This window comes from Thermobia domestica, chromosome 9 (genome assembly GCF_964235325.1).
Source record: "Thermobia domestica chromosome 9, izTheDome1.hap1.1, whole genome shotgun sequence".
NCBI lineage: Eukaryota > Metazoa > Arthropoda > Insecta > Zygentoma > Lepismatidae > Thermobia > Thermobia domestica.
Genome location: NC_137462.1, coordinates 245,852,464 through 245,875,076, shown reverse-complemented (window position 1 = coordinate 245,875,076; position 22,613 = coordinate 245,852,464). Strand labels below are relative to the sequence as shown.

Genomic DNA, 22,613 nt, shown 5'->3' with positions numbered 1-22,613 from the left:
CATCGTTGATTATGTTAGCGCTCTAATACTGCCATCCATACGGATTGCAACTGATTTTGAATTGCACGTACGGTGAAATTACTGTCTGAATGAAATAAGGTGTCTTTGTAATTGTCACTCATCTGATATCGTTTTGCCATATAATTATCTCACAATCCCGACCATCAAATGAACAAGAAATACTCAGTTAAATTTATAATTCTACATAGATGTGTTATTTGTCTTACTAATACTACAACTGAGAGCGAGGCAGCGGAAAAATAGTTTTGATCTCCTATCAGGTTATTGCGAATCAACAGTACACACCGGATGTTTACTATTTAAGATGCCCAACTTTTATTGAATATACATAAAATTCTTTGATGTTACTATTATCAATTAATACTTACTCATTTCTGGCTTTGCAACTCTTAAATAAAAATTCATCTCTACAAATAACGGTCCATTTCTGTGGGGCTCCTGAAAAACAATGTAATAGTGCGTTATGAACAAAAAATAATACAGTACACATCTTAAATTTTAATTTACTTTCTTATAAGCAAGACACATTCTAGGGAAAAGTTGAGGCAGAATCTCTAAAGGCTTTACTACTCGATATTATTATTGTGTTACAACGATGCTAATTTTTTACCATATATATGAAGGAACACTGGAAAAAGCTTAAGCTGACGTACTGCTTTCTCGGATTTTAGAAAAGGAATATATACATTTGCCACAAAAAGTTTCTACAGAAATGAAATACGTATAACTGTAAAAATTTGGACTTCGTTTGACTTTTATTATTTTTCTAAGACTCACCTTTAACTGCTAGTTAAATAGTGTTTATTTTATTTTTATTATACCAATGAATTGATTTAGAATTTTCAGTGTACATAATTCCGGAACCGAAATCCTGCGAAACATATTTTATATGCTTATATAGTAGGTCAAGATCTATCATCATGCCAAGTTTGATCCCGATCAGATGAGTTTAGTGTATTTTACTTTATTCTTTTTTTCTTTTGTTTTCTTTACAAAATAATTCAAAATTTGACCTCCTATCACTCGGGAACCGAAAGCCTGTAAAACATCAGGGTTACCACTTATTTGCAGGCGCGAATTCCGTGACTTATTCAGGTTAATTATAAATTTCCAGATCTATCTATCTATCTATCTATATCTATATATATAAGCAAATATTTTTTCCGAACAGAGGGTTTGTCATATACAATTCATGTTCATGTATATATATATATATATATATATAGTGTGTGTGTGTGTAGGTACAGAAGTTTTGCAAAACAAACTCACTGTATTTTATAAAATATCCCCTACCAAAGTCGAGTAACGCAAAAAGGGGAATGAGTTTTGAGAAGTAAAAATCGGTACTTAAAATACCCTCACTTTTCCAGTTTATTACAGCTTTTTACGAAATTTCCTGATTTTTCCAGGTTTCCCAGTTGGTGGGAACACTGAGAATAATATTTCGTACGTTTAGATAGTAGATCAAGGTGTATCATTATACCGTTTCATCCCAATTGGATGGGTTCAATGTATATTTCTTTGTTTTCGAATACATGATTCAAACTAACCACCCATAACTCGAGAACCGAAAAGTTGTACAACATAATATGTCACTCATATAACAGGTCAAGATCTATCGTCATGCCAAATTTGATTTTGATCGGATCAGTTCGGTTGAAGAATCAAATGTAAAACGAAAATGGAAAATTAATCAAAGAGTATTATTGGGTTCTCTTATATTACTCAGTCACTACCATATACACAGTAGGTCGTCGATCTGTCTAATCCGCTCATCTGAGCTTACTTCGTTCTGATTAAAAAAAAAAAAAAAAAAAAAATCAACAATTTCTTTCGATGTTCAGATGACCCTTAAATTTAAGATTGTTTTGTATAACCTCTCATATGTTTCTTCGTTCAAGTAGAAATACTTTTAATTATGCCGATACGTGATTCCTATTAAGAACATGCAGAGTTACAGACTCTTGATGAACTACGTGAATCAAAACCGTTGTGCCCTTTGAGGTAGTTTTCGATGATCTTTGGTAGCCGAAAGATCTTGTGAGTGAAGAAGTTTTTGTAAACTATTTTCTGGTAAGTAATATAGCTGATGGATGATAGTATGCATATTCAGAAGAGTATTTAATAGAGAAAATATAACAAAGTATCGAAAACATTACAGTCGAAATTAGATATTTAACACATAAATACAGGTTATCTTCCTTAGAATTCATATCCCTGAAGAAAAATAATCTATGCCTACTGATTGGTTGGTTGGATTTAATTTCAGCAGCGAAGCTATACGAGACGTCGACTTGGATACAGCTTAACGTGGGGTCGGAATCATATGAGTTCCCGCAGGGAATCGAACCTGGGTCCCCAGAGCCAAAGGCGCGCACGCTAACCATATAGCTAAGAGAAAGCTCTCGTTGTCTAAGGAATGCCACGAGAAGTATAATAATAATACTTCCTTTTCGTTTGTGAGTGATTATACAACATGTAAATAAATAATTAAGAAAATAAGTTTCAATAGCAAAGGAAAATAGTGAATAAATAAATAACATCACAGGCTGTCTTATCTCAAATTATTTGCTGAAGTAATGAAGCATTACGATTAGGTTAATCTCGAAACACAAGAAACAACTACTGCTGAATTAGCAGCAAAAATTTTTCAACAGCGTCAAAAGTAAAGATGAAATATTAGATCACAAATGAGACAATATCTGTTTATAAGACTGACTCTGAAGTTGGTTTTGAATAATATTTTAATATTACATAATAAGCATGCAAGATATCACAATATATTACTTTGAAACAGACGTATTAATATTGTTTGTTTCTTACATTCTGTATTACTTACCACTTTAATAACATACGATGTGTCAGGTCCAACTGATTTGGTAAGATCATCTGAAGCTGTAATTACAAATAAAAATAAATCGTACAACTAAATAATTTTCCGCTTAATTATTAATATTTACAAGAGAAAAAGAAAAGAAAAAAAGCATGTATGACAAAATCGAAAGTCTATTGACTTTTCGTGTATTGTTGGTTTTTAGTAATACAGGGTGTCCAGAAATTATCTTTACAATTAAGAACGTTAATAGTTTTGTAATGAAAAAATATATTTACATTCTGATTTTGAAGTGAATGGGGCAATTTACAAAGTTTTTCAATCTGTTTTATAGTTTTAGGTTAGCCAGTTGTAAGTGAGAATGTGTACCCCCCAGGAGAAAGCACAGTGTGTACCATGGTTCATAAAGACCAAATCGGACACGCAAGTAAAACGGAACTTCCGTACACAATTTCGCAGGAAGCCACCACCCTGACCCATCATCTGTGCATGACACACCATTTTCATGACAACAGGTTCTGTGTTGCATAAGAAAGGAGCAGGAAGGCCCAACACAAATGATGGACGAATTGAGCAGTACGTACAGCATTCGTGGGCAGTACGAAAAAATCAATCCGTTCGGCCGCTAGACAACTGCAAATACCCACGTCCACCGTACACATGGTGCTTCACAAACGGCTGCGTCTCTACTTGTATAAGGTACAGTTATTGCAGGAATTGTTTCCAACAGGCAGACCAAAATGGCTGAGTTTGCAACAGACATGTTACAGCGTATCGATGAAGATGCAGGGTTTTTGAAATGGGTGTGCTTTAGTGATAAGGCAACATTTCATGTGTCGGAAAAGTTAAATCGTCATAACATACGGAACTGAGGTTCAGAAAACCCACACGAAACATGGGAACTTGAGAAAGACAGCCCAAAGATAAATGTCTGGTATATTCTAATGCACAACCGAATCATTCGGCCTTTTTTATTCACAAAGCCAACAGTTACTGGTGTCACCTATTTCGATATGCTTCAACTCTCTGCCATTCCGCAGTTAGAGGATTTGCAGCCCAATGTTGTTTCAAAGGGATGGTGCTGCACCACACTGGTTCGCAGCAGTCCGTAATCACCTGGACGATACCTTTCCCAACCGATAGATTGAACGAGGTGGCCCCATTCCATTGCCACCGAGGTAGCCAAATATTACATGCCTCGACTTTTTTTTCTGTGGGGTTTTGTGAAGGATAGATCGGTTATTGACATAGTTGACTTAAAAACCCGCATTACAGCCGCCCTTAACACAGTCACACACGAGATGTTAGAGCGTACGTGGCAGGAAATTGAGTACAGACTGAATGTGCTTAGAGCCATGAACGGTGCACATATTGAGGTGTACTAATGAACTTTGTACATCAACTTTATGTTACACTATTCACTGCAAAGGGTAGAATGTAAAATTTTTTCTCCATTAAAGACTTGTGAACGTTTGAAATTGTAAAGATAATTTCTGGACACCCTGTATTCTAAACTACTGAATTTTCATAGAGTAACAGGGAACACATGATTCACGTTTCATCAAATCATACGGAAATTTTCTTCAGACATTTATGACTGAACACTTTATTATTCTAAAAATTTGAAATTCAACACTACCTCCTACATTATATAAAATACAACGTCTTTTTAAACTTGTAATCAGCATGTTACACCCTCAAACCAACTAGCTCTATGGACTATGGAATCCCGAACTCTGACAAATGCTCTCCAATGACTTCTATCCTTAGCCCACTGAATCCAGTATTTACTTCGTATTTCTCTTTTTGCAAGATCCGTCTTAACTTTTTCAGGATTGATAGGGATTTCCAGAAAATCGTAGACCTTTACATTGGCGGCCCTAGTACCCCTTCTAATTGTCAAAGGGATTTGAAAACGATACCTCGTTCTAAAATCTATAGAACACAGATTCCAACGAGCTAACTTTTGTACCCTCCGTGAGAAACCCGTAGAAGAAGAACTATTTTTTTAATGAGAATTTTTTGGGAAATTTGTGAGGCTGGCAACACTGATACTTGTCGTACGGAGAAAAAAATATTTTCACGTGTACACCAGATATTGGGTATAATTATGTGAGAAAAAAAAGAGAAGTTCAATACCAAGTGAAAAAAATCTGAACGTGTTTCCGAAGAGAAACATCCTGTACATATTTTTCGAAATATTTTGTCTACTCTGACGTTCGCAGTCCTAGCGAAGCCCCTAATTATCACAGAGATATAAGCCATAATCGTTGGAAAGCTTATGGGGCACAGATTCCAATGAGTAACTTTTATGCCCCCCGTGTGTACGACAAATGACAGTGTTGCCACAGCCCCACCAACTTCGAAAAAAGTGAATTTTTCCCCGGCCTTTTTTTTTTTTTTTTTTTACTTTCTTCTTCTTTTACTTGTTGGAGACGGGAGGCTGGAACCTGGTCATACAAGCCTTTCAACGAGGAATCGTTCATGTGTCTCACATTTACGGGCGTCGCTAGGGCTGCCACGTCAGGGTAGATGACAATATGTATATACAGGATAATTTTCGTAGATACGATGTTCCGATTTTTTTTCTCCCTTTGTTTAGTCCTAACTTGTTTATTTAAATTGTTTAGTTTTGTTTAAAGATGTTTGTTCAATGTAACTTGTTAGCTGTAGAAGAAGAAGAAGAAAGGGTAGGTGCTTGTTGAAACTGTGTATAGCAGCAGTGTGTGAGTGAGCGCGTAGCCTATAGCTGCAACATCGTAGTGTTCAATGTGCATTTTATTTTAACTCGGGAATTGTAAGAAATATTAACAATATTATTAAACCGAATTATTAAAGAACGAACCAGCGTTTGTGTGATACAGTCCATCATAAAGATTTGGTCCTCCTACCCAGATGTTAATACGTGTTTATGTGTTTTATGTGACCTACGTGCTAGGACTTGTGTGTTAACAAGAAAGAAAAAACTGTGTGGGCGACAATGGAAGCTTACAATTCCCGAAAGCGTGTTTTAAAAGGTAAGGTCACTCGTGCTGAAAACTGCATAAACAATATCACAGAACAGGAAGATATTAGTGTAGTTCAAGTCTACAAAAACAAAGTGAGTGAACTGTCACGTGAAACAAATGAGCTTTTATTGCTAGCCAGTAACTTGTGTGCCGAAGAAGAAATTTATTTGGCGCAAGAACAAGAGCTTGCTGCTATTGAAGATAGACTTACAAAGCTTAACGTGAAATTAGTGGAAGTGCAGGGTAAATTATCTCACGCTTCTTCTAGTGATGTGAATAGTCAAAAAAACAGAACAGAAATTCGACTTTCAAAATTGCAATTGCCATGCTTTAGCGGGAACTTAAATGATTGGCTTTCGTTTCGTGATTTGTTTATCGCAGCAGTGCATAATAATGAAAAATTGACGGGTGCACAAAAACTTCAGTACTTAAAAGCTAGTCTGCAAGGTGAAGCAGCAACACTTATTCAATCTATACAAATAACTGACGATAACTATAAAGAAGCTTGGGACCTGTTAAATTTAAGGTATCAAAATAAACGAGAATTAGTCACGTCCATCTTGCGGCGCTTTGTGAGTCAAGGTCAAGTGCAGCAAGAATCAGCTGGCGCGTTACGTCGGTTGTTGCATACAAGTGTTGAGTGTGTGCGATCGTTATCAGTGTTGGACATAAAAGTGAACGAATGGGATCCTTTGCTTATATTTCATATAATAGAGAAGCTAGACAGTGAAACAAAAAGACAGTGGGAACTTTCATTGTCAGACAGTGAACTACCAACATTTGACCAATTGGTGAAATTCATAGATCATAGGTGTCGCGCATTAGCAAGTAGCACTTCAAATGCAAAATCAACCCCACCTAGTGAGCCAAACAAGAGTAATAAAAAATCAACAATAGCGCACCATGCTTCAGCTCAATTTTCGTGTTGCCAGTGCAAAAGCAAAAATCATCCTTTGCATAAATGTGATGACTTTCTTTCGCTGTCAGTGGATGAACGTCATTCGTTAGTGAAAAACAAAGCATTATGCTTTAATTGTTTACAATCTCATCATAAACTGTCCAGTTGCAAATCACCATCGTGTCGTGAGTGTGGCAAATGTCATCATACTTTACTTCATTTTCCAAATAAACAGAACTCAGGTGTTTCAGTGGGGACTAATTTTTCAAGTGAAACTAATGTGCAACATGCAGTGTTATTACAAACTGCAGTAGTGATGGTGAAGGATTCATATGGTAATTTACAACCTGTGAGAGCCTTGTTAGATTCAGCCAGTGAAAAAAGCTTCGTGTCAGAAAACTGCATACAACGACTCGGTTTACAAAAACAGCCGGTGTATGTACATATTTCGGGATTGAGTTCCAGTAATGTTGCTCGGGCAAAAGGTGTTGTTAATATTGTGTTTACATCAAGTTATGATGTTAAATCAGAATTTTCTATAGAAGCGTTAGTGTTGCCAAAGGTAACAGGTATGCTACCAAAACGGTATATTCATAAAAGCAAGCAGTGGTCGCATGTTAACAAGTTAACATTAGCAGATCCGAATTTTAATGTTCCTGACAGAATCGATCTGTTATTGGGTGCAGATATTTACCCTCAATTGCTATTGGCGGGTGTGTGTAATGGTGTTAATGGTTCTCCCGTAGCAGTGAATACCAAATTAGGATGGGTGTTATTTGGTTCTATTGGCGACGATGAAGTGCGACGTAAAGAATTCACAGCGTCAACATATCATATCCAGTGCAACAGTGAAAGAATTTTGCAACAGTTTTGGGAATTGGAAGACATTCCTACACAAAAAATAATGTCGTCAGAAGAAAAGCAGTGTGAAATTTATTTCGAGAAGACCCATCAAAGAGATGAGACAGGTAGGTATCATGTGCAGTTACCGTTTCGCGACAACAGTGCAAGATTTGGTGAGTCGCGTGAAGTGGCAATTAAACGCCTTACGCAAGTAGAAAGTCGGTTGAAGAAGAAACCTAAAATGCGTCAATTATATGTAGATTTTATGCATGAGTATGAGGTACTTGGGCATATGGAGATTATTCCAGAAAGTGAAATACTGAAACCAAACAGTGAAGTGTGTTATTTACCTCATCACGCAGTGTTGAAACATTCCAGTTCTACAACAAAACTGAGAGTAGTTTTTGATGGTAGTTGTAAAACTTCATCGAATGTGTCATTGAATGATAAGTTACTTGTCGGACCTAGGTTACAGTGTGACTTAATTCCATTACTTGTGCGTTTTAGACAACATAATGTGGCATTGACGGCTGATATTGAGAAAATGTATAGACAGGTGAGAATCCAACCAGAACATACAGACTTCCAGCGAATTGTGTGGCGTGAAAAACCTAATCTTCCGATCAAAGATTACAGGCTTGTAACGGTAACTTATGGTACAGCTTCAGCACCATATTTAGCGGTGAAAAGTTTGCATCAATTAGCGAAATATGAAGAATCATTTCCTCTTGCAGCAGCTGTAGTAATGCAAGACTTTTTTGTTGATGACTTGATCAGTGGTGCCAACTCAGTTAGTGAAGCAATTCAGTTACAAGAACAACTCAGTGCATTATTGCAGAAAGGAGGTTTTGAACTGAGAAAATGGGCATCCAACAGTCCTAACGTTTTGGACTCCGTACCCTCTCATTTGAAACAAGCGACGAGTAGTTTAGACTTTGATAGTAGTAATTCAGTGAAAACGTTAGGAATTCTGTGATATCCATCAAATGATGTATTTTCGTATAATGTCAATCTTGTGTCAGTTAAGTCAGTTGTAACTAAGCGTAATATTTTATCAGAAAGTGCAAAAGTGTTCGATCCATTAGGTTTGATTTCTCCAACTACTATTATTGCGAAAATATTATTGCAAGAAATTTGGAAACTAAATTTAGAATGGGACAGTCCAGTTCCTGAATGGATTTTGAGAAAATGGAGGAATTACTACTCAGAGCTTTCTTTATTGAAAAACATCAAAATCAACAGGTGTATCACTATCACTCAAGCTACGAGAAGAGAGTTAATAGGATTCTGTGATTCTTCCGAAAAGGCCTATTGTGGAGTGGTGTATATGAGGTCTGTATCTCAAGACGGCCAAGTGAGTGTGAACATTATTATGGGAAAAATGAAGGTTGCTTCAATCAAACAAGTGTCCTTGCCCCGATTAGAGCTCTGTGGTGCCTTGCTATTAGCTAAAATGATGAATCTCATATTAAATTCATTACGTTTGGAAGTGCATGATGTAATTGCCTATTCTGACTCTACTGTTGTGTTATCGTGGCTGAATTCGGATTCAAGCAGATGGAAAGTGTTTGTCGCGAATCGTGTAGCAAAGATTCAAACTCTTTTGCCATCAGTGATGTGGCTCAAAGTGGATTCAAAGAATAATCCAGCAGACTGTGGTTCTCGAGGTTTATTACCTTCTGCCTTACTTGCACATCACTTATGGTTCTCAGGTCCAGAGTGGCTCAAAAACCCCATTCTCCCAGAGTGTAATGAATATACAGTGGATTCAAAGTTAGTCAACCAAGAGGAAAGAAAACATATAGTTTCTATGCATGTTCATGTTGATACCTCCATTATTGACAATTGTTCATCGTTGGTGAAACTTGAGCGAACTATTGCATATTGTAAGCGCTTTATTAATAATTGTCGTGTGTCGCAAGGAAAGAAGCATACAGGTCTACTTACAGTAACAGAACTTTTCCATTTACATAAGAAGCATACAGGTCTACTTACAGTAACAGAACTTTTCCATTTACATATTGTTTCAATTTTTACAGTTCTTTCAAATATTACTAATTCATTTTTGTGTGTATCTTGAACTAGATCGTTCAAGGGTGGGGGCTATGTTTAGTCCTAACTTGTTTATTTAAATTGTTTAGTTTTGTTTAAAGATGTTTGTTCAATGTAACTTGTTAGCTGTAGAAGAAGAAGAAAGGGTAGGTGCTTGTTGAAACTGTGTATAGCAGCAGTGTGTGAGTGAGCGCGTAGCCTATAGCTGCAACATCGTAGTGTTCAATGTGCATTTTATTTTAACTCGGGAATTGTAAGAAATATTAACAATATTATTAAACCGAATTATTAAAGAACGAACCAGCGTTTGTGTGATACAGTCCATCACCCTTGCTGTTGTACCTTTCGCATTTAATTTTTTATATGATTGTACCGAATGTCTGGCGTACATGTAACATTATTTTTTCTTCGGCGTAGGGCAAATAATAGTGTTGCCAGCGTCCCACAATTTTCAAGGAATATGTTTTTCTTTTATAAAAAATATACTGAAAAAAAGGGTACATTCTAAACCTCTCCCATTCACCCCTCGAAAGCCCAATGGTCATATAAAGGAATATCACTAGTTAATATGTTCATTTATCTTTATTGATACCATTGTTTATGTTTGTAGCTCCCCCAAATACTGAGGGAGAGGGGAATTAAAAACATCCAACTTTTCCTCCTTCCCTTTCGCTGTGGGATCCCCGATGTGATGATATGCACACCATTGGAAAGTTTCACCCTTCCTGAACAGATCGACGCCTAAATCATCTCTCTACGTTAATTACGAGCCGAGCTGTTCTGCCTATGAGTCGTTGGTCCTGAAAATGTTAATATTGTCCTCCCATCTGCGCCTACATCTTCGTAACGGTCGCTTTCCGATTAGATTTCCAGTTAAAATTTTGAAAGTGTTCCCACTTTCTTCCGTTCTGGCTACATAATGTACCCACCTAAGCCTCCTAGATTGAACATGTGCATTTATTCCCATTTCCATTCGAATATTTGTCGAATGGTAAATATCTGGGCAATAGTTGATCGATTTGACCTAAATCTACATTGATAATCTCCAATAATTTCATCTGCGTATGGAGCCAATCTTGCTAACAGAATGTTTTAGAGAATTTTCCAAGATGTTGACAGAAGAGAACTGCCTCGATAATTATTACAATCAGATTTGACGAGTTTTTTTGTAAACTGGAACAATAACTGATTCTTTTTACTCTTGTGGCAATTCCTCCTTATTCCAAATAAGAAAAATGAATTCGAGTATCTTTTTCCAAAATATTTCCCCTTCAGCTAAAATGTTACACCCTCTTAAGAAAACAAATGTGACGAAAAGTAAAACATGTATATTATAAATGAATCTCTACTACGTACACAAGCGTCCAATGTACATCTTTGATATTTTTAATGGCCAATTTCTAAAAATCTGTATTCTTATGCAGAGGTGTAGTTATTGAACAAAGGTGAATCTTTGACCAATCAGTTTTTTAAAGCATTGATGTTTGTTGCAAAAATACGACTCAGAAATGTGCGTGTTCAAGTTCTTTTAACTGCTATAAAAATTTCACAACTCAAGTAACATACATTGAGGACAGTGAAAATAGTCTTTGTAACTTCTCTTTTAAAAACCATCTCGATTTATACAATTATTTTATACACATGTAAGTAATAACTTGAACAGAACAAACTAAATTATGAGCCTGCTCGTTAGGCATCTATTATAAACTCTTCTATTTGTTGGTCTGTTTCAGACAGACTGAGAATACATATTTCAAAAGAGCTGGTATCTAAGAACCTTACCTAAATATATTTCCCCAAAACCTCCTATTCCTATTGACTTTCCTAGTCTCCATTGTTTCTGCGTAACATCCGTTAGGATTTCTCCAGGGCATATTGGATCTGGTAATCGAAAACCATTTGGAGCAATTCTTTTTCGAGGCACATCTTGTACCGGTTCATAATCTAATATTTTTCGTGGCATTGATATATTTTATTCTTCCTTCACACTAAAATCACTTCTTTATAAATGAACACTTCGAACCTAAAAAGAAAAAAAAAAAAGAAAGAATTTCTTATAAATAGTATTAACATGAAGCATGAGACTGTTAACATAAATCAACACAACTGCCTATCAACACTATACACATAATCATTATCTAATATTTATAAATTACTGCACAGAACACAAATCCTAATGAGAAGAAAATTTTTTGAAGTAAATTCCTACTTTTTTCTCTTAACTTAGCTTGTTAAAATTAAAAAGTTAAACTGAAGGAAAATAAAAGCCTTCATTCTCCCATATTAGAAATAGTTAACTAGCGTACCTGACGAAGAAATATTATGCCAAGTTAAGCTGTTAAGTTACCGAAAGTGCACAATGGTGCATTTAACTTTCCCTAACTTCGAGTGTTGTACAGTAATACTAATTGGGAGTCACCTTGACAGACAGCAGTGACGTCACAAGTGTAGCTGCAGATGTTACAAAACAAGCTGCAGTAATCTTACGCAACATGCTAGGTTAGTACTTTTGTCATATCGATTAAACATCGAATTTTCTTATATATTAATAAGAGAAAATATCCGAAAAGTGATAGAGCTGAAAACGGACACACATAAAGGATAATAAACGTTTTAAAGGCATGTGTAAATAAAAATTCACGCAGAACAGTTACGAACTTGTCCGACAGTTCACCAATACAGGGAAAGTGAAAATATTGGACAACTGGATCTCGCAACAACTGATTGAACATAGGTGAGCATCTGCAATCCGATTAGTCTGTTATCAAAATTAGTTTATAAATGGGAGTTATTGAACAGAAAAGTAATGGGAGATGGCAGCATAAAACTGACCAATCACTATTATGAGGGCTTTAGTACATACAAATACTTACTTAGTTACCGGAGGTTGATCAGTTGATTAATCTGGATAACGTTCCGTTTACCAAGATTACATGAGATGTGGACGTACAGGCTAACGTGGGATTCGAACAATATGTGCTTCCACCAGAAATCCAACCCGGGCGTCCTGCGCCAAAAGCGCGTACCAATTAGTCATGAGCCTTACTTAGTGACTAGAGATTCAGCCTCAATAATCAAATAAAAATAAATAAATAAATAAACTTGAAATGTTAAATGCTTTGTTTTACCGATTTTCTGCACTTCTGATTTTAATAATATTGTGTTCTGGGACTTGTTGTAGGCATACTTTTTAATACATCAATGAATTTTGTCTTATTGTGAAGTGACTGTACATTGCAGGGCACTCTATCCGTCGAGATCGATGATGGTGTAAGTGAACTCCGGAGCGAGTGCTTGCTTAGTTGTCTTCGAGCTCTCGGTAGTGAAGGATGGGCGATTTTGTAAATCTCTGTTTCGTCTCTTGTAGAAGTCGTGATGCAGTCCTTACTGGAACAAAGTTACGCGATTAAGTTTTTTGTGAAACTCAGCAAATCTGCAGCGGAGACTTTTCCAATTGTTCAACAGGCTTTCGGGAATGAGTGTTTGTCACAAAGGTAAGTCTACAGATGGCACAAGGCGATTTTGCAAGACTGTGAAGAAGGTCGACGATGCAGCCCGCGCAGGGTTCCCGTCAACCTCCTCAATCGACGAATTTGTGACTAGTGTCAAAAAATAGTTTTGCAAACAGCCCGTTGAATGAATGTTCGTTTAAAGGCCGACATCTTAACTATTCCCCTGAAAGGACAACGTTACAGAACAATTGACGACGTGAAAGAAGTTTGTGAAACGGCTTTAAACGCACTTCCTGAATAGGCCTTCCATGATGCCTTCACAGATGTTTCGATGCAGCAGGACAATATTTTGAAAAAAAAAATTAATGTACAAGTATTCTTATTATTATTATGTAAATACAGGGTGGCCCAAAAGTAGGTATACACTCCTGCATTGAGCAAGTATAACATTCTAGCTTATAGGTTTATTTGCTTTGGCTGTTCCGAGTTTAAGATATAAATAAAAATACATTAAGAATACATAATAAAGAAACCAAGTCTACCTGATGAATAACAATAAGTAAACTGATTATGAGTACGGTACCGTATAGCTACTTTTGGGCCACCCTGTATATGTTTTCATTTTTGTAGACTTGGTGACATTACTTTCCAGGCAGACCTTATATACAAGTATATATATGTTTGGTAGTATATTTTTTATGTGTATCTGCATTTGAAAAATTCCTAGCTCTAGTGATCAGGGCTACGACTCGCCTTTATAATTCTGCCACAATGCTGTTGTAGAGAATGTCAGCAATCATGAAAGGTGAGTAAATATGTTTGTATGTATTAATAAGGAAATTTTCTTTAAGGTCTGTCTATATTTCAGATACATACATTTTTTACTTCTCTTCAAAATGTCACACAAATCAACGTGCTGTTTTACAATTTCTCTCTGTAATGGTTTAACAATTAAAGAATGTCATTTACTGGAACACTAGCACTGGTGAAATGTTTCTCATTGTCTACTAGAGCTACTTTTTAAATTAATTATCTTAACAGTTTAGGTGTCCAATATTGAACAGCTTCGGTTACATTATTAAATAGTAATTTGCTAGTACTACTAAATTACAGTTTGATTTTCGCAAAAGTTTGGAAAACATAAGGAAGTGGGGAGGAATCAAAGAATACTTTTAATCTTTTGGATCTGTGATTACATGGAGTGACGCACACTAAAGTAGCCATAACGTTTTACGAAATCATGTTAGGATTTACTGATTTTAAAGCCTCTTTTAGGCATGGTATCAAATGTTACTTGAAAATTCGGGGATAGGTGCCTTGTATAGAATGTCACATAATGTAGGCGTATTTATTGTTATATTTTAAGAAAGAAAAGTTAAATGATTCGCTATGTCTTGTCCTTCCCTATTACACAAACAGAATAATACAATTCGGGTTAGGATTTTTAGATGTGCACTTTTTCTTTTAGAGCAAACACGAGCTCAACGAAAGCATCTAACGTGCCAAATGTTGCTTCCAGTTGAGCATAGAGATAATTTTGATCATATATATTAATATATATATATATATATATATATATATATATATATATATATATATATATATAAAGGCAGTTGTCAAAATAGTTCAAGTGAAAAAAACACATTTTTGGCCATTTCTCTTTCAAGCGATAATAGAATGAAGTGAGATGATTGTGAAAATAATTGAATTTGAATTTCAACGCATTTGCACGTTTCATGATCCCTACAGGCCACAATAAATAAATAAATAAATAAATTGAAAGTATGTTCACCCTTTGGTTCGACCCGGTATGTACAGTTTTCTATAATAAAATTGCGCACCAGAAATTTTCTAAGTCCTTTTAAAAGATTAATTGGCAATAACACATTTGAAGTAATAGGACGGGAAGTCAGAAGAAAAAAAATAACAAGAATTCCGAACACAGCTCACAATTCGCTGTTTGAAAAACTCAGCTTCTTTTCTGTTACTTACTGTAATGGTACTTTTAGAACAATAGGCAGAAAACTTGGTTGTAGGAAAAAAAAAAAAAAACTTTTCGATCACTTTTTTTTTTTTTTTTTTTTTTTTTTTTTAGGCTATTAAGAGGACCGTTATCTATCCATACAATTAGAGGAAAGTGTGGTAGCTGTTATGAAGCCATGTGCGTAAGTTGTTTCCATGAAGATTCAACACGTTTGAATTTGGTTCGAATCTCACTGGGTGATTTTATTTGTTAATATTTTGTAATATTTCAGTTTCCCTTGCCATACAATAGTATAGTATATGTATTACACGGAGGTGACTGACAACTTTCTCACCAATCCAAAAATAAGAAGTCGCTCACGCATAAAACCTTGTCTATATATCCCGATGTAAGATCAGTAACCAGCGTTGTAGCATCCGGTGCCACAATGATTGGACCGACCTTTCCAGTCTTAACTAATATAACGAGTTACCGGTGAATTCACTTGCGGAAACCCTCTCACACTCATTGTTCTATTTTATTGAATTTAGAACAATCAGATTTAGGGTTCAACAATTATTGTTTAGTACACATGAATTTTCTAACAAATTTTAGCAATGTTAAAGTTTAAATTGGATATGCATCACAGTTATCTTTAACGTAGCCTTTGCTAACTTCATATAATTACGTTTTGAGATATTAAACCTTTTAATTTTTTTTTTTTTTTTTTTTTTTTTTTAGGTAATTTTTAGGCTTTCAGTCAAGCAGCTACAGTACCAACACTATTGATCATGGTTCGTACTTTTTTTTTTTTTTTGTATATGAAGCAAAGTTTCCAACTGCACCAGCCAAATTTCCCTATTAAATACCAAATGTGAGAAATTCCCGCTCAAAGTGGGAAAAGGGATTTTTTTTTAAAAAAATATCCTCTTTTATCGCGAATTTCTCCGCTCAGGTATATGACATGCACATACGAATGGTACCAAAAAAAAACTTTGCTTCATTGTGAAAATAATGAGGAACGAAGAATGTAAGGGGAAAAATAGTCTTGACGCTATAGCCGATTTACCAATTTTCCCTCGATAATACATTTTCAGTCAATTTCTATCCAATCCGCTTTAGCATAACACAGAGAAGAAAGCTCGATCACTGGTTTTTACCTATGGTAAATCATTATGTTTATTTTTCATTCTAATTTAAAAATAGGAAACAATTGCAATGGAATATTGGACTCAGGTTTTTAAAAATGCCCTTTCTTTTTAAAAACTGTATCCAACCTTTTACTAAGAAGGAAGATCACTAAATAACGAACGAACAAACAATCTCTTTTACTTTACCATACGTTATGGAATTTATGGTGGGTTTAGGTTAACAAAAATGTAGGTAATTTGTGGAAAGGATTAAATGATATTTTAAATTTTCAAGTTACGAAATATTCTGGAACAGTAAAGAAGCAATAATGGTCATAACAATGATAAATGATAAATACTTTTTTCAACATTAAAAATGTACAAAAGTAACACGGTATGAAACTTAAAATTGTAGATTGATAGTAGAGGTTCATAGCAATGTGAAATACAAATATACATTTTTCCCTACGTTTTGCAATTTGATTGCTATAAAATTAATAATTTTGTTTCGATTCCTCGCGGCACACCAGCGGCCCATTCACGGCACACCGGTTGGGAAATGCTGATCTAGACTAAGGGAGACGATGATTAAAGCAAATGAATTATTATGGAAGAATTAGTGGAATGAGAAAGTGGAAGGAAATGGGAATACCCCGAGAAAATCCAAGGACATCATGTTGTCACCACAACCTCACTTGTCCGGAGATCGAACCAAGAACCCCATGCACTAGAGGTAAGCGCTCTACAACTTTTTTTTTTTTTTTTTTTTAAATAACTGATTCACCGAACCTAATTTCCTTATTTTACTATATTTTTACTTCACTGTACAGTCTAAGTTTTTCCAGTAATTTCTTTAACGACAGAGACACGAACACAGAAACATCGAGGACAGTTAAAATTTCAAAGGTTCTCTGGCCGATAATCGAACCCGGGACCCCGTACACTAAAGGTGCACGTGCTAACCACTAGACTAGCGGGGAGGGCACCACTGAGGGCACCCTGCCCTATCTCATGCGACGGTGTTTGAGGTTTCCGCGGATTTTGAAAAAGAAGTGGCAATCTCGCTTTCCCGAAAACTTCTAGAAGAGGTTAAAGAACGGGAATGAAAGTTTTAAAATAAGCAGAAAAATTCGACTGTCTCACAAATTGTAAGAAATAGAAAAAAATGATCAAGTGCAATCTTGTTCCTCATAAAAGGTTATACGTAATTACACGTAGCGAGTATTAGAGCGAACATGTTGAAATCGGAAGTGGACGGGGTACCAGTGACCCTAAAATGGAGCCCACTATGAATTACTAAAGAACAAGAAGAGGTTCCTCCGTACATCGCCATATTTATTTTTTAACATTTAGGATATTAGATTTTTGAGCTTCTGACATTGAAGGCCATATGGCCCGTCACGTATATGAGGGATGACGTCCCTCGGCGAGCACACTATGCGGGGAGAAGGAAGGAAGTGGCCTGGAACCTAGAACTTAGGTACCATCCCAGCATTTTCTTGGTATGAATGAGGAAAACCCAGGAAAATCTCATTCAGGATGGCTGGCCTGAAAAAGCTTTTCCACTTTTTCCACCGAGTGCCTCCATCAGGAATCGAACCCGAGACCGCCGCTAGCTAGAGTGTTAGCGGCTACGCTAAGCTGGCTACTCTTTTTAATGCTTTTGTTTATTTATTGTTATCATTGAGAGTGCAACGTGAGAACAAGAAACTCTCTTCTTCTTCTCATTATTCTGAGCCTCACCTCTGGTTTCTACTAAATTCCGAAGCAAACGCTGTGCCATCCATTGTACATTTTGTGTTTCAAATCTATATAGACTTTTATAGTCATGGACATCAGTCTCTCTTCGAACTTTGTACACTTTTCTTCTTGGCTATACACCCATAAATTCAGCCATTTCGACCCACTCTAACACACTGTGAGACAAGTGAGCTAGATGCTGAGATAGTTCACAAAATTTGGAGATTAATCTCAGCTAGTTGAGATTATACTCAACTTTATGCATACGAAAAGTGAGAAACCACAGTTTGATTCATCAGTTCCGAGCATTTAGTCAGGTGCCTGAGATTAAACTCAAATGACGTCACGTTGTCTCGCTTTTTATGCATACAACCTTGAGATTAACCTCAAAATTTTGACCAAAGAGTAAGATCTCACTTTTATGCATATCACCCATTATTTCTAAATATTTGTATTTCCAAGAATGAATCAGAAAGAATAAACTGTTACTTTTCGTAAACAGCCTATCTCTTCCTATGGCGTCGGAGACATATTGAGCAGGGTCTAGGATAAATGGTCCCCTTAGTCCATTCAAAGGACCACCACTCTGCCTAGTCAAATTACAATTTTTCAGGACCTGGGAAACACTATCCACAGATGCAACATGTTCAATATTTGAAACCAGAGATCTAAGAGAGATCTGTCAAGGATTGCAAACGATTTTGTTTGGTGGCAGCCTAAAAATCAAGTAGGTTCTTTTTTAGTACAATTTTTGCAGAGTCCTTGGTCAGTGTATCAAATAAAGCCAACAGACATCTACTCCACTTCCACATCACTAAGATTACATCAGTTTCTTTACCTCTTAGCACAGTCATTCCCACGTATTCGATTCTGATCTTCCGAGTTGATTGAAATAGGAAAGGCGAGTGCTTTTATGGTGGAGTGTAATACCGATAAGTAAGTTGGAGGACACTATCTGACATAATGCCTCACTAAATACTCTTCAAGACGAGATTTTTCTTGTGAAAAGTACAAGTACATATCGACGTCGATAATCTGATTTTTAAGTTGTGAATCGATAGAAAACGTTTCATGTGTTACATTATTAAGTTTACGAGAATTTCCACACTTTTATCACGCCCTGAGAGTAACAACTGTAGTGACTATATTTGGGGAGCTTAGTTAAGCGTTTGGCCTGAGCCAGCAGTGGCAGTAGTCAGTTTATGCCAATGGGAGGAGAGAAGCGGATTAACCTGGAGGACAATACTACGTTTTCTTTACCAGATCTATGTCCTATTACATTACTTTTCCCTATTTGCCCATCTGCCATTCCGTCTGTTTTCTCTTTGTAATTACTGATTTTCTATAAAAGCAACCTAGGTTCAATTCTAGTGCTTTAAAACCCTAGGATGACGGTGTCACCCACATCCCCATTCATCTTCGTTTGTAGTGACTTGGATCGCCACTAACTTCAAACCTATTTAGTCTAAGAAGGGAAAACTTCACATAGGTTATAATCCTTGTACTACTAACAAGTGACAGAAGTTTCATGAAAATCTGCGATGGTGGGTAAAATGACCTGGGTGAACTGACATGGAATGAACCGTCACTTGTTAGTAGTACAAGGGAGAGCAGGCTCAAACATTTTCCATGAACTTAATTCTCCCCATGTAAAGAACGGGCATCTCAGCTTGTCTGGAAAAAAATAAAAAGCACTGTGACTATATTCCCTTTATTTCTATAGTACGTACTTGCATGTTAGTACAAACAAATCATAAAATGTCTTTCTCCATGTGTCAGTTAATTACAAATCGAAAATATTTCACTTAAAGGAAATTACTAAAGATATACCTCGATTTTCTTAACCCAACGCAATCAGATCGTGAAACTCCCGAATTCTTCATGCATATCTGGTGAAGTATGTAACGTATAGTATAATTATCGAACGTTAAAAAGGCCTTTTAAGCGTAAAATCTATTGTAAGAAAGAAAATTGACAACTAGAAACAAAAATTTATGAAACAAAATACTTCCAACATTTCAGTTCTTTGAAAATAATGATAATTTAATAAAGCCTTTTTTTTATCTCTGGCTTGTGAATTTGACGTATTATCTCAATATTTGCCTGGCGTGTTTTGAGGGAAACTAAAGGAATTTTCTGTCAGGAAGGCTGGTACAAGAATTTGAATCTTAAGTGTAATATAGAATTTTATTCCTATTCTATATTATACAGAATTACCCACTCTTTGTTACTCAACAAAATAGTATACTTCCTTCTTTGTAGAAACTGAAATATAAGCGAGTGTCAATGGTGCAAAGTATGTCCCACGAAACGATGATAGGGCTTCACCGATTCAATTGTGCGACACTTTGTTTTCGTCTTTGTTATTTTGGGGTTTAGTTTAATATCTCTCGATTCTGCACCGAGGTGGAGAGAGGCGATGATGACGTGATAGATGACAATGGTAGATTGACGAAAGTGAGAGGAAATGGGAGAACCCAGAGAAAACGGATGTATACGGTGTTTGTCCACCATAAACCCAACTTGGCGGGACCTGAGACCGAACCAGGAACCCGCAACAGAGATAAGCCTTGCGTCCCCACAAGGGAAATCCGTAGTTTTACATATGAATGTTTAAATAGGAATATGGCTTTAAATACGTACAAAATTTAATAAAACCCAATTTTGCTCAATAAAAACCATTCCTTTTTTTTTTCTTTTAGTGGATTTTTCACAACCCTGCCAGCTGCCACTGACACCACATTCAACTGGATACTTTTTTTTTTAAACTACATTCGTTGTTTCATTTGTCTTGAGCTGTGTGTTGCTGTTGTTTCTGGGCTGGTTTTGCTTAGATTTATTATTACGGAGAGATGAAGTCGATAAAATGCTTGGTAGCCAACTACGACTATCACCGCAGACTGCACGTAATTGAACTGCCATATTTGAATTATCTGAATTCACGCAGAATAAATCAGGGCCATTTTTCACACCACCTTCCACGACTCGAGAAAACGTATAAAACAAATATTGACACTGTTTATCGCAGATTTAGGTAAGATTTTACTTTGACTAAGATAGTGACTGGAACTGTTTCTGACTTTGGTGCGATATCTAATGTGAGATGAGTGATGGTAGTTCCTATTTTTCCCACTAGGTGTCTGTCCTTAATGTACAGTCATATGGTAGTTTGCTATTGTGATGTCAGCTGTTTGTAGCTCCATGTAGTCAGTATGTGTCAGTGTGTTAGGGTTGTGCGCTGGTTGTCAAATTCGTGGAAGGGCGTACTCCAATTTGTGTTTCATGGCGACTGTAGAGTTAGAAAATGAGACTGAAAAAGCGTTTAATGGGTTTGTTGCAAAGAGTTTAAATCCGTCTTTTCTAAATAAGTGTGTATTCGATTCAGATATTAATTGTTATTGTTTTGCTGCATTGTGTGCTTTAATTAAGCTGGAGAAAACGTCTGATAGTTGTGGTCGAAGGCTGAAGCATTTCCGAAGTACGGCAAGAGTTAATAATTATTAGTTTTTCTTGTTTATTATTACATGAATTGTAAAACGAAATTTAGTTCAGAAAATCTTGTTACATTTTTCGTAGTATTTATGGCGTTGTAAATTTGCTGATGATCTGTCACTGGGGAACAATATTTCAATTTTTACGTCATGCTGGATCTCTGTATCATCAGCGGTGAGTGGTTTTTTAGTTGATATTATTTTTATTCTTTGATTTGATCTGCATTTGTGCATCTTCTAAATTACGACAAATGTTTTGATAGGGTTCATTTTATCCAGCTATTTGAGGGGTGTTTCGGGGAGCAGCCCCATATACTTTCGAAAATAAGCTTTTACCTTTTTATTTTTTATTTTTGTAATTTTTAGCTTAGAATTAAATATCGCAGTGTAAAACCTGGCTTTCACTTCATTTAACGTATCTTAGGTTTATTTGCATGTTATTATTATTATTACACATTTTGCATAACTTGTAAATTACGATTGTTTCAAGTACTAATTCATCTGAACCGGTTTCCGGAAGAGTTTGAGAAACAATTGCCAAAGATATTTCTATTCTCCGGACTAGTCTGGGAGTGAGTTCCTCGTAACAGGTTGTCTGTCTCCTAGACTGCTGATGAATTGAATCGTTCCTGGGAAACGATTCCTAAACTGCTCCGGGAACCGGGTCAAATGAAGAGATTGCAATCACTGTCCTAGTCAAAGTAAAAACTTGCCCAGATTTATTCTGGAATGAAATGTGGAAACTCCCAACTGAAGAAATCATAGTGAAGGATTGGATTTGATTTTGAGTTTAGCATCCCTTTCAGCAGCGAGACTATATGAGACGTGGACCTACTGATTAACGTGGGATCCAAACCACATTAGCTCCCACCGGGAATCGAACCTGGGGTCTCCCGCACCAAAGCCGCGAATGCTAACAGCTTAGCCACGAGGGGGCTCGAAACCATAGTGAAACTAGTTTTCTGTGATTACATCGCTATCTATCACTAATCGGAAAAAGGAAGTTCCGAAAAAATATGTATTTACGTTCTCCCGTAGAATCCGAATCGCAAACAAAACATGAAGGTCCCATTGAAGGTTTCAAAGTTTTCCCCACCCCATCTCCATAGAGTGCGAAGGAGAGCTAGTTTTGTCATAGGTAAATTTCCCACCCAAATTATTAACTTTTTATTTTGGTCATTG

The 22,613-nt window shown here is 36.2% G+C and overlaps 1 protein-coding gene across 3 annotated transcripts in view; it reads right to left on the bottom strand.

Moving 5' to 3' along the window:
* LOC145660651 (serine/threonine-protein kinase VRK1-like) overlaps positions 1-22,613 on the bottom strand; it is a 133,657-nt gene that overhangs the window by 103,817 nt on the left and 7,227 nt on the right. For all 3 annotated transcript variants that reach the window (XM_081725960.1, XM_081725961.1, XM_081725959.1), the window contains exons 2-4: positions 11,438-11,678; positions 2,861-2,916; positions 390-459 (exon numbers count right to left, since the gene is read on the bottom strand). In XM_081725960.1, coding sequence (XP_081582086.1) covers positions 390-459; positions 2,861-2,916; positions 11,438-11,618 — 307 coding nt within the window. In that variant the 5' untranslated portion in view covers positions 11,619-11,678. The remainder of the gene's footprint in view (positions 1-389; positions 460-2,860; positions 2,917-11,437; positions 11,679-22,613) is intronic.